The sequence below is a fragment of the Oryctolagus cuniculus genome, chromosome 1 (genome assembly GCF_964237555.1).
Source record: "Oryctolagus cuniculus chromosome 1, mOryCun1.1, whole genome shotgun sequence".
NCBI classification, from domain to species: domain Eukaryota; kingdom Metazoa; phylum Chordata; class Mammalia; order Lagomorpha; family Leporidae; genus Oryctolagus; species Oryctolagus cuniculus.
Window position 1 is genome coordinate 134,298,327 of NC_091432.1, and position 13,443 is coordinate 134,311,769.

At 48.5% G+C, this 13,443-nt stretch overlaps 1 protein-coding gene across 6 annotated transcripts in view; it reads right to left on the reverse strand.

Annotated features, from left to right (window-relative positions):
* The window catches only part of FRMD3 (FERM domain containing 3), a 284,761-nt gene that overhangs the window by 62,430 nt on the left and 208,888 nt on the right, over positions 1-13,443 (reverse strand). For all 6 annotated transcript variants that reach the window (XM_070048853.1, XM_008274897.4, XM_070048872.1 and 3 more), the window contains one exon: positions 9,730-9,853. In XM_070048853.1, coding sequence (XP_069904954.1) covers positions 9,730-9,853 — 124 coding nt within the window. The remainder of the gene's footprint in view (positions 1-9,729; positions 9,854-13,443) is intronic.

The following is a 13,443-nucleotide window of genomic DNA, read 5'->3' on the forward strand; positions in this document are numbered from 1 at the left end:
CCAGCTGAATTCTTTTTAAAATACCAACATTTCTCCAAAGACATGCTTTCTTAATATACTTGGTGAGATCAATTACTTATGTATTTAGCTAGATAACTCCCTCTTGCCTGTCTTGAATACTTTTATCCAAAGAGGAAAGAGAAACGAACATTTTGTTCTTGATCCTCTAATCACATACATTTACATAGGGTATAAAAATCAACAGCATCCCAAGAATAAATGCAAAATATCAGTGGATAGTAATGTACATTTTAATTGAGATGATATTAAAGTACATTAATATAATATAGAATGATTTTGCTACCCATGGCTTGAATTTGGGGGAGCTCAGTGGGAAGAAGAGGGGGTGGGTTTGGCTCTGCCTGCTCCATTTGGGCATACAGGTTCCAGAATTAAACGCACAGGTAGAAGACCAACATAATCATTTTCTGGTTCTGCAAAGTAAAGTTCTCAACTTTAGTTAGATTATGTGTTCCTGCAGTGTGGTTGCAGCTTTACTTAGACTGAGCCTGGCTGCAACTTTTGTTAGATTTTCCTAACCACTGGTTTCCAATGTAGGGGGCATGCTCCTAGGATCTTCCCTTCAGCAGCACTGGGGATCCCAGCATCCATGAGATTCCAGAGAGCTAACTTTACGCGTGCACACGCACACACAGGGCATATTCCTCCTCCTCCCCACTCTCCTCCGGAAAGGGAAGCGACCTGTGAGTCTCCTCCTAGGAAGACAATTCTGAACTTCAGTAGAGTTAGGCTTCTCTACATCCTCAGATGGGCTCAAACAGTGTGATTTTGAGGTTTATCTGTTTTCCTGTTGTTTTGTTGCAAGGAGAGATTGGTGTCGCGTGCCTTTCTACATCCTAACCGCAATGAAAGTTCCCAGGCTGTCCTGTCAAGAGATAGGATCTCTTGTAAACCCCTGAGGGGCCAGCGAGGACTCTCTCTCTCACATCTGACACACACTGGAAATCCGGGGACTGCCATGCCGTGAGGGAGACAGCGGTGGTGCCCCAGGGCCGTGCACACAAGACTAACAGGAGAGAGCAGCACAGACACTTGAGCATTGCGCAGGAAATCGCGGGATTCAGGTCAAGTTCTAATGCTTCCTAATTGTGTAGCCATGGATAAGCTAATTTCTCTGAAGTCTGCTTCCTTATCTATAAACCACAGTTGTCCCAAACTCAATACCAAAGGAGACAGAAGGGGCACTGGCTGAGCAGAGACAGTGGCCATTCACAGGGCAAAGCCCTCTTCAAAGGGGCATGGCTGCTGAGCGCTGCCACACAGGGTTAGGGCTGGGTGTCACTAACCCCCACCCCCCGCAAGTAAAGCTGCAAGTTTACAGTGACTGAATCGTTGTGGGTTTTTTTGTTTTTGTTTGTTTGTTTGTTTGTTTTTTGACAGGCAGAGTGGACAGTGAGAGAGAGAGACAGAGAGAAAGGTCTTCCTTTTCCGTTGGTTCATCCCCCCAGTGGCCACTGCGGCCCGTGTGCTGTGGGCAGTGCACTGCGCTGATCCGAAGCCAGGAGCCAGGTGCTTCTCCTGGTCTCCCATGCGGGTGCAGGGCCCAAGGACTTGGGCCATCCTCCACTGCTCTCCCGGGCCACAGCAGAGAGCTGGACAGGAAGAGGAGCGACCGGGACAGAATCCGGTGCCCCAACCCTGAACCCGGTGTGCCGGCGCCGCAGGCGGAGGATTAGCCAATTGAACCAGGGCGCCGGCCTAAATCTGTTTTTAAACTATTCTTTGGGGCCGGTGCTATGGCATAGAGGGTTAAGCTGCCACCTGCAGTGCTGGCATCCCATATGGCCGCTGGTTCTAGTCCCAGCTGCTCCACTTCCGGTCCAGCTCTCTGCTATGGCCTGGGAAAGCAGTAGAAGATGGCCCAACTCCTTGGGCCCCTGCACCCACATGGGAGACTTGGAAGAAGCTCCTGGCTCTTGGCTTCAGATCAGTGCAGCTCCAGCCATTACAGCCAATTGGGGAGTAAACCAGCAGATGGAAGACCTCTCTCTCTCTCTCTCTCTCTCTCCCTCGCCCTCGCCCTCTCTCTCTCTCTCTCTGCTTCTCCTCTCTGTGTGTAACTCTGACTTTCAAATAAATAAATAAATCTTTTTTAAAAAAAGTATTTAAAAAATAGATAAATAAGCTATTCTGGTCGGCGCCATGGCTCAATAGGCTAATCCTCCACCTAGTGGTGCCGGCACACCGGGTTCTAATCCCGGTTGGGGCGCTGGATTCTGTCCCGGTTGCCCCTCTTCCAGTCCAGCTCTCTGCTGTGGCCCGGGAGTGCAGTGGAGGATAGCCCAAGTCCTTGGGCCCTGCACCCCATGGGAGAACAGGAGAAGCACCTGGCTCCTGCCTTCGGATCAGTGCGATGCGCCGGCCACATCGTGTCAGTCACAGCGGCCACTGGAGGGTGAACCAATGGCAAAAGGAATACCTTTCTCTCTGTCTCTCTCTCTCACTGTCCACTCTGCCTGTTTAAAAAAAAAAAAAAAAAAAAGCTATTCTTTGGCCCAGAGTGCATTCTAAGGATTGTCTTCTTATGTTCTGTGCTTTGAACTCCAAAGGTCCCTTGAGTGTAGAAATTGGGAGGTGGGGGGGTCTCCTTTCTTTGCCTTTGCCCTGTGACCTCTTTCTGGATAGCAAAGGCTCCGAATCATAGCTGTAGCTGTCTTTGACCAAAACAAACCAGGTAGCAAATGAACTGGTGCCTTGTTACTATTGTTCTTTGGCTGAAGTCTTTGGAAACCTGAAGCCATAGGGGCAGGGTGGATGCTGAGGGGAGCCTACCAGCTGGAGAACTGGGCTGAGCCATGTAACATTGCTGCCATTCCACAGGCACCACTGCCCTTTGATAAGTATCTGTTCTATGAGTGGGAGGATGGAAAGAGGCTCTGATGGGGCATGAAAGGCCCTGTGGATGGGTGCAGCATGGATAAACAGACGGCCACAGTCTATCAAAAGGCAAAGGACTCTGTGTAAAAGTTAGAGTCCCACAGTGGGAGGAATCAGAGAATGAATTAAGTACTGGCTGGGTCCTGCTTTCAATGCAACCGCTCCCTCCTTCACAGCCAGGATACACTTTGATGACACCGCTCATGCCCCCTTCAAGGCATTTTAGTCAGATTTCACCTGGACAAAGGATGGCGGTGGCTTGGGTGTGCCACCCTGGCCCACCCTCCCTGGAAACGTCCCTGAACACAAGCCACACGATGCACGGGTTGAGTTTTCACAGGAGGAGCACAAGAGCACACGCCAAGCGATTCCTTCTCCCTATTCCCAACAAAGGTGTGACACCAAGGGACAACAGAAAAATATGGGCATGCACTCAGTCACCTATCTGGGAGAGAGATCCTAGGGACGGCAGGGGGGAAGGATGCGGGGAAAGGGAGGAGAGATGTCGGAGAAAAAGCCCATCATTAGAAAGACTGGGGTGTGCGATAGCTGGACATTCCCCTCTTCCTTTTACACAATTAACTCTCTTCTCAGCACTGACAAAAGCATTTGCTAAGGGAGCACAAGCGATCCTCACCAGAAGCACTGGCAGAGACTAGGCAGCGAGACCTAGGAAGTCTCAGCATATGACTTACCAGATATGTGAGTTTTATAGAGATAATGACTCTGTTTCAAACAACTCAGTGTTGGGGCTGGTGTTGTGGTGCGGGGGACTAAGCTGCCACATGCAATGCCAGCATCCCACACCTGAGCCCCGACTGGAGTCCCAGCTGCTCTGCTCCCAATCTAGCTTCCTGCGAAGGTGCCTGAAGAAGCAGTGGGAGATAGCCCAGGTGCTTGGGTCCCTGACACCCATGTGGGAGACCAGGATGCAGTTCCAGGCTCTTGGCTTCAGCCTGGCCAAGCCCTGAGCACTGTAACCATCTGGGGAGTAAAACAGTGGATGGAAGATCTCAGTCTGTCTTTGTCTCTCCCTCTCTCTGTGCCATTCTGCCTTTCAAATAAATAAAACAAAGCTTTTTAAAACATAAAATACACTCCGTGTCATTAAGCTTTCCAGCACAAACTTCACTGCATTAGGCCACGACAACGGTGGCTAGATGGGTGATTTTCCTGCTCCTTAGGCACAAGGAATAGCCTTCGTTAAAACTGCCTTGAGTTTTATGAACACTTAGAAACTGATGACCAAGGACTGCGTTACTACAATGTCTTTGCTTCCGATGACAAACCTGAGGAATTGGTAATGACAGGAAGACAGAATTCCCTGAGTGGGAACTCTAGAAAAAACCTGCAGAGGAGAAATGCATTTATTCTTGACCTTCAACCCCTCTGACCAGCCTCAGGACTGAGGAATGGGTGTTTCCTTTTCACTCAGCGGTGGAAAGGGGTCACCTCCCCAGGGACTGCAGCAATCGCTTTCTCCTGCCACCAGAGGGCTCCCGAAGGAGGAATGACCTATTTCTACACCAGTCCCCAAGTGATCACTAGGCCATCCCTGCACACCAAAGTCTAGTGAAGTTTGTAAATTACAAGGGAGTCTTCTACATAGATTGTTTTAAAGACAAACACAGCTCTTGCTGTCTTAAGATTGGCCACAGGTTCAGGAGAGTGAAGCACAAGTTTATTCCAGATCTGCTCTGACAGGTGTTTGGAACAGGAGTCACCAGGCTAATCCTCCACCTAGCAGCACCGGCACACCGGGTTCTAGTCCCGGTCGGGGCGCCAGATTCTGTCCCGGTTGCCCCTCTTCCAGGCCAGCTCTCTGCTGTGGCCAGGGAGTGCAGTGGAGGATGGCCCAAGTGCTTGGGCCCTGCACCCCATGGGAAACCAGGAGAAGCACCTGGCTCCTGCCTTCGGATCAGCGCGGTGCGCCAGCCGCGGCGGCCATTGGAGGGTGAACCAACAGCAAAGGAAGACCTTTCTCTCTGTCTCTCTCTCTCTCACTGTCCACTCTGCCTGTCAAAAAAAAAAAAAAAAAAAGAAAAAAGAAAAAGGAAAGAAAAAAGAAAAAAAAAAGGAACAGGAGTCAGTCGTTGGGCCACACTGGGTGTGCGACCTGCTTGGTCAGAACAGTGTGTTGAATCAGGGCTCATTCGTTCACTAATTGTGTGAGTCTGCTTTTGCCCTGCACAAGCAGAGCTGGGAGGCTCTAACAGAGTGGACAGCCCACCAAGCCAAAAGCATTTAAGCATCTACTCCTAATCCAGAAGACTCATTCAGCTCCAGGCGCTAACCTTGATATCCGGTGGATACTTTGAACGACAGGTACGTCTCCACGTTTCTCTAGTTTGAAGAATACTAAGAGGCATGAGGTAAACCTACAAGCCGCATACCTGCACCTAGAACACTGACAACAGCAGTGCTGATAGGGTGTGGGGCAACAGGAACTCTCACTCATCGCCAGCAGGAACGCAACATGGTGCGGCCACCTCGGAAGCCAGTCTGGCCACTTCTTACGAGGCTGAACACACTCTTCCCAGATAATGAAGCAACCACACAAAGAGGTTGAAACTGACAACTACGCAAAATCCTGCACACAGATGTTTATAGTAGCTTTATCCTTAACTGCTCAAACTTGAAAGCAACCGGGATGTCCCTCAGCAGGTGAATGTATAAACAGACTGCGATAAACCCAAACAATGGAATATTAGTCAGTATAAAGCTAGACAAGCTATCAAGCCAGGAAAGACATGGAGGACTCTGAACGTATAGGGGTAAGTCAAGAAGACAATCTGTACACTCTGTGGTTCCAATTACAACATTCTGGAAAAGGCACAACTATGGGGGAAGATCCATGTTTTTCAGGGAGGAGTTGGGGGGGAGGGATGATTTTTAGGACAATGAAACCACTGCTGTTTTACATTTATCCAAACCCAACAAGGGGCAACAAGAGAGAAATCTCATGCAAGTGAGGGACTGTGGGTGATTTTATGATGTGGGTGTAGGTTCTCAATTGTACTGAATGAAACACTCATGGAAGGATGCTGATAATGGGGGCAGTTGTCAATGTCCAGAGGCAGAGAGTAAGGAGAGTAATCTCTCAATTTTTCATCGAATCTAAACTTTTGTTAAAAATAAATAAATAAGTAAATAAAGCCTGGGGGCCGGCGCTGTGGCACAGAGGGTTAATGCCGTGGCCTGAAGCGCTGGCATCCCATATGGGCGTCGGCTCGTGCCCCAGCTGCTCCACTTCCTTTCCAGCTCTCTGCTATGGCCTGAGAAAGCAGTAGAAGATGGCCCAAGTGCTTGGGCCCCTGCACCCATGTGGGTGACCTGGAAGAAGCTCCTGGCTCCTGGCTTTGGATCAGCACAGCTGCAGCCGTTGCGGCCACTTGGGAAGTGGACCAGCAGATGGAAGACCTCTCTCTCTCTCTGCCTCTTCTTTCTCTGTGTAACTCTGACTTTCAAATAAATAAATAAATCTTTTAATTTATTTATGCCTGATTATTTATTAATGCCTGATTTAAAAAGGAAAAATACTGGTCAGTGAGAACATGAAGACCCCGAGGGCTGTCTGCCAGCTCCTGTCACTTTCTCAGCAGCTGTGAGCACAGCACTTATTCACTGCTGGCAGGACCACAGCACTGGTTCTGACCAATGGGCTGCAAGTGGCTGTGTCCCCTCCAGGCTGAAGCAAGACCTTCCAGAACTCTTGTCCTTTGGCCCAAGATCCGGCAAATTCAATCTCGCGACTGCTCTGAGTGACAGCCAGGAGCAGAGGTCCCCAGCTGACCTCTAGTGGACACACAGCAGGAAAGAAACCTGTCTTGTGCCAACCCAGGGAGCTCTAGAGGCACTTCCTCGGTGAAATCAAGTTCATGTCAACTGATCCAGAGATGATCAATAACTTTAACAGACTGTGTTTTTCCAAACTATGACTTCTCCCCTCCAGGGAAATCAAAGATATTGCCAAATGAAAGGAAGAAAATCTGACCCAGGTATGGTAACCACCCCTTCTCCACTTAAAAAAAAAAAAAAAAAAAAAAAAAAAAAAAAAAAAAAAAACACTTCTCTCCCTGTATATCATCACCGTCACTTCTGCTCATAAAGTGTTAGCATTTCTACTGTCGTCTATTTTGTTTTCTTTCTTTTCACAACTGGTTCAGAAACACCAACAAAGACCAAATGGAATCCTCTTAGAAAAAGTCTCCATAACAAGCCAGCAGTTGCCCCATGACCCCCATGCTGTGTGCAGGCCAAGGGGTGCTGTCATAGCTGGGAGAGGAGAATGGGATGCAGGTGCAGCCTCACACCAGTCTCCCCCATCCACCACCCCTTCCTGGCACCGTCGGTCTGCAGAGCAATCTGACCAAACGCTGGGTTCCCCACCCAAGAAGGCCAACCTGTTCTCCACCTGTGTGGGGCTGAGGCCGCTCTGGGGTTTCGGGGAGGCCTCAGCAACCCACCACAGGTTCCCCATCTGTCTCGAGAAAGTCCCTCTCTCTCTGCACTATCAGCCGCTTCTTGCTCTTCTCCAAAGCTAACAACAGTCTCCACTACAGATACAGAATGAAAAACATGGCTGCTAGTAGAGGCTGAGCCGAAACACAGAGGAACCCCTCTCCCCCGCCAAAGCCGTCCTTATAATGCCACAGGATCCCAGCGGTTTCTTCCTCGGATGTGGACCTTGGACCTGCACACAGGACTCTCAGGATGTCCCAGCATGAAACATCACATACACCAAAGAACAGCAGCTTTGCTCAAACCTTACTTCCAAGATCCATAAACCATGGCTGGCCAATGACCCCTGCATTCCCTGGGGGCAGGATGACCACTTTCAAGAATACCAAGAAATCCAGGTGTTAGCACAGGATCCAAGGTACAGTTTTCCTACTATTAAAAACATATATCGAATCTTCTTTGATCCACCCATTTCCCCATGAAATCCAGCGAGTCACCAAGCCTTGATGCAATGTCTCCCAAGACCATCTTCTTTCAAACTCCTCTACTTCTCTTCTGTCCTAGGTCCTTGATGTGGGGAGCAGAAATTACTAATTGGCCCTCCTCCACCTATTACCATCCCGGGGCACCATTACCATGGTCATCACCACGAAACACCCAGACAACTACTGACTCCCGTGACTACCCAGCACAGGTGCACGAGCACGGGCATTAGTGTGAGGTTAAGTCCTGACTGTGTACTAACAGGGCAAGACCTTGGTTGCACTTTCCTTGCCTTGCAGAGTTTAAGTCCTGACTGTGTACTAACAGGGCAAGACCTTGGTTGCACTTTCCTTGCCTTGCAGAGTTTAGGGGAATAAGTAAGATAATTCATGCAAAACTCTCTGCACAGTGTGTGACATCCAGTAGGTGCTCAATAAATGTTCATTATTCCCCTATGTTCTGAGCACTTGAGGTCATGCAAATTCTGATCATGGAGCACTTTTCCATTCCCCTCCCCCAGCACTCGGCAATCTGTGAGTCTTTGGTCCCCAGGGCAATGCTATGCCACAGACCCCTCTAGTGAATACTGGAACTCCACGTCACCTCTAAGGTACTCATCTCCACAATGCAAAGGGAGAAGTGAGTGTTTCCTATGTTTTCAACAAAGCTTTCATTGGGACATGACACTCCCAAATTGCCCATAGAAAGGGCAAGTTGCTTTCCAAAATTAGTGCAGTGTTTGGAGGCTCATCAGCTATATCTCAAGGAATAAACATTCATCTCCTCCAAACCGAAATAAACTTCTACCTGGCTAGTGTGCATGTGTTCTTCCCTGACTCACCAGCAGAGGGAGCGCTTGCATGAAGTAGGGAGCTTGGGCACTCCCCACAGAGACTATTAGTTAGTTGTCCAGTGATTCCTGTCCCACTAGCGCCGTTTTCTCTACAATCACAAAGGGCCCAGAAGAGGGCAGTGTCTGCTCTTGTGGTTCTTCATCAATACTGGTCATAACCCTGTTCATGACTGATACTATTATCATGCATTTTCCTGTGGTTTGCCCAGGATCTAAATCCTCATTCCAGACTAGAACCCTTGAGTTACTGGAATCCCCGGTTGGCGATGATTCCTGTGCATGCTTCATTTTGTTCCCAGTGGTCTGTGTAGAGAGTGGAGGCATCCCACAATGCTAAATCCCTGGTGCCCGAACTCCAGTCCAGGATCCAATACTTAATAGCTGTGTGACTTTGGGTAGCTGCTTAGCCTCTCTGTGCCCCAGTGCCCTCACCTATAACATGGAAATAACCACAGCACCTACATCCCCGGCTTACTGGAAGATTAAAGGAGCCAAGATGTGCAAAGTGCTTGGAACAGTGTCTGGCACATCGTGAATCCTGTTCTCAATTTTGCAACTCCTGCTACCACCCCTCTGAGGTTGTGGTCCCAAAGCCCTACAACCAAAGGAACCGGAAGCAGCCGCTAAACCTGCCGTTTTGAAAGCAGCTCAGCAAAGGGAACTTTTTCCTGCTGATGGATTCTACTCTGCTTGGAGCCAACACTTCCAACAACGGCCACTGCAGCGAGAGGCAATGCAAAACCCAAATGAACTTATTTACCTTGGATTTCATTTTCAGAAACTCACGGTGGTTTCAGAAACCCACATATGTAAGAAAATACATGGCTCTAATAGCTGCTGATGGTTCATAAGCAGCCTCTCAGAGGAACCCCTCGCTACTGAGGCTGTCGACGGCGGGCCCCAGGGTGTCCCTGACAGTGCCCAGAAACACTGACGGCCACCCAGAAGAGCCCACCCAGCCATCAGCAACAGCCTCGCTTCACAGTGATTTCCACATTCCCACAGTCATATTTCCTGGCCGCTAACACTCTTACCTGAGTTCATTCTTATGAATTTCCATGATTTTTCTTTCCAGCTTCTGGGACTGCTTGGGGAAAATCTCAAACTCACTGATGTAATTCTCAGGGTGCTCATCGGGATCATAATCACCGAGCTCAGCTGCAACCAGCAGAAAACAAAGAGAAAAGATTAAAAACAGCACCAGAGCAGAGTGCATGTGGAGTGGCTCTCGCCACCCAAAAGAACAGCTTGGAATAAGCTCAATGAAAACAATGTACAAACACCCACGGAAGCCCACAGGCTGAGTGTCCAGATTAGAAACTCATAATGCATCCAGCTCTACCAGCATGGACTTGGGCTTGTCAAATTTCCCTGGGTCAAATTTTCTGTACCATAAAGGAGCTTAAACCATTATCTCTCAATGGGGGCACTATTGGCATTTTGGGGTTCAGGCAACTTTACTGTTTGAGACTTTCCAAGGAACTATAGGATAGTTAGCACCTCTAGCCCTCAGGTACTAAGTGCTAATGGCAGACCCACTGTGACCATCCAAATGCTCCCCCCAAGAACTAGCCCTAGGATTCAAAATTTCGTTTAGACAGGAGGCATATGCTGGGCAGCTCTAACGTACAAGATAATAACAATGTACTGTCTACTCGACAGATCACTAAGAGCAGAATTTAAGTGCTTCCGCAACATGAAAAAATACAGGTATGTGAAATAGTGCGCATGTCAATTAGTTCAGCTTAACCTACAATGCATATATATTGCAAAGCACCATGCTGTGCACCATAAATGTATGCAATGTTCATTTGTTAATTAAAAAATGTTAAGTAAGAAAAGTTAATGTCTCGCCAATATTTCCAAACCTCCCCAGGATGGTAGGTGATGCCACCCATGGTTAGAAACAGCAGGCTTTCCTTAAGGTCCCTTCACAGCCCATATTCTCTGCGACTAGAGACTCCCTTCACAGAGCTATCTGCTCTCAGATTTGTGCAGCTGTGGCTCATTCATTGAAAAAAATCTCAACACAAAGGAACTCAAGGGGATTGTACTTAAAAATAAAAGCACTTGGGGCCGGCCCCATGGCACAGTAGGTTAATCCTCCGCCTGCAGCACCAGCATCTCATATGGGCACTGGTTCTAGTCCCGGCTGCTCCTCTTCCAATCCAGCTCTCTGCTATGGCCTGGGAAAGCAGTGGAAGATGGCTCAAGTCCTTGGGCCCCTGGATCTGTGTGGGAGACTGAGAGAAAGCACCTGGCTCCTGACTTCGAATGAGCACAGCTCCGGCTGTTGTGGCCATCTGGGGAGTGAATCAATGGAAGGAAGACCTTTCTCTGTCTCTCTGCCTCACTGTCTGTAACTCTACTTCTCAAATAAATAAATAAAAAATCTTTAAAAAAAGAATAAGGTCACAGTTCTTCAGAGCCGTTTTTCCAGGCACAGAAGAGCACACCAAATTGAGGTTCTGGGACAGTCACGTGCTGATTAACAATGTGGTCAAAGACAAGCTGCATACACAACAGTGGTCCCAGAGGATTATGCCACACAGGGCCATCATAGCTGCGTGAGTTTGTGCCAGTGCACCCTGGGGCCCTCGCACAGGGATGCAATCCCCTAACTGCACTTCTCAGAATGGCCCCTGTTGTTCAGCAGCACAGAACTGCAGAGGGAGCCTCTGGAGGATCTTCAAAGCACCTGTATCTCTCTGGGCAGCCAAGGGGAGTTAACAGAAGCAGGGGCCCGATCCACAGCCTGAGGGAGCAACGGTGAGTCTGCCAATGGGGATACTTTCTCCTGATGCCACAAACTCACCACAGCAAATGAGCCAGGAAAGAAAGGTTCCCAGGCAGAAACCAAGGAGACAGCCCAGGAGTGTGTGTTAGATGCTGGAGAACTATTGGAAGGACCTGATTATCAACAGAGAGACGTTCAAACTCATAGCGATGAGAGGGATGCGTCACAATTCACACCCTTATCAGTGGGAAACACTGGGAAGCTGGCAGAGACACGAGGAAACGAAAATGCTGGTATGCCCAAGTGGTGTATGTCGTCTTTTTAGAAAGATAGTGCAAATTTTCAGGGAAATATCATGACCTATCAATTCTACTTTTGGGCATGTGAGGGGACTTCAGAAAGTGTGCATTTTCCCATGAGTTTATTGGATACCCCTCCTATGTCCTAGAAATACTCTAGGTACACAGAGGTTATGTTTAAGATTTTTCATCACAGCATCAATCATGATAGTCAGGAGGTGGGGGCAACTTGCATGAACAGTTGACCAGTAAGTCTAACACAGGAGACACACTGAGAAGGACACTCCACAGCAACAAAATCACAAGAGACATTCCCAGCCACACGGCTAGATCCCCCCCAGACAGTATTCTGAGCATGAAAAAGAAGGAATACATTGAGTTACAGCTTTATGAAGCTTATGAAATCTAACAATACACATATATAAAATAATATTAATCATTTTATTAAGATGTATGCAAAAACAAAGACGTTATGAACCCAGCTGTTGCCTTTAAGAATGGAATGGAAAACAAGGGAAAAAGAAAAATCAGTTCATCAGTAGATGGACCCAACGGGATCAATGATGAAAACAGGCCAGGAACTCAAACTTGTTTCTAAATGAAATAGATACAGCAGTCTACACACACATACACACACACACAGGCCCAATGAGCTGGCTATGGGGTAGCCTCAGCACAACACAATGCCTCCATTTTCCACAGGCAATGAGACGGTGATCACTGATAGGAAACTGAGTCATCTTCAGAGCAAAGAGCAGCTTGCAAAGTGGTTGTGAAGTGGCAGGCACTCTCTTTCTAGGAAAGAGCAACTGTGGACTTGCCCTACTCAGCAATGCAAATGAGTGGCCTGGAAGCTGCCGGAGAACTTAGAGAAGAAATGCCTTGGAATCTCGTAGGGTCGCCCTCCTCGATCACAGGCTCTGTTCTCTCTCCCCATGAAGCTTATTTCTGATGCTGACTTTCCATTAAGCAGAAGCCAGTGTTCTGTTGAAAAAGAACCTCTACCAACCGTGGTTCTCTCCTACTTAAAGCCGAGATGTCGACACGTGGCAGACAGCATCCTGAATGGTCTGAGGGTTGAAACAGATCCTCACACTTTCCTAAGAGAATTCAACTGCCAGGAAAATCAAAGACTTGGAAGCTAAAGGGTGAGCAGGATGAGGAGACGAGAAGTCTGAAGGGGAGTGGCATTTCCTCACTCCAGAGGAACACTGGAGACAGGACAGGGAAGCTGCAGAGTCAGCTCCGAGACCCTTCCCTGGCTCACCCCCACTGGGTCAGGGGACCTCCGAGGCGGCTCAGGAAGGGGGCATCCTTAGTGTCCCCCTGTGTCATTACCACATCCTCACAGACCACCTAAGCCATTCAACAGATGTCTGGAGAACCCATGAACAAATAAATGAATGGCAAGCAAAGACCCTCCCAGCATGCACCCAACCAATTTTTCCCTAAGAAGGCATACACTGGTGCAACTGAGCTGAACGCCCTGACCCACGGACTGTATTCTACTTCCTTGGAAGCAGGAGGAAGTGAACAATAAGACCCAGAATAATTAAGCCACAAGAAGACCACACAATAGGGGTGTGAGAAAGACCCTGCAGGAGAGAGGCTGGTTTAAATACGGCAGACTTCCTGGAGGAAGTGGCATCTGACCTGATTTCTGAATGTGTAGCAGGGGCTGAGCACACCAAGCTCAGGACACAAGCCCAGTC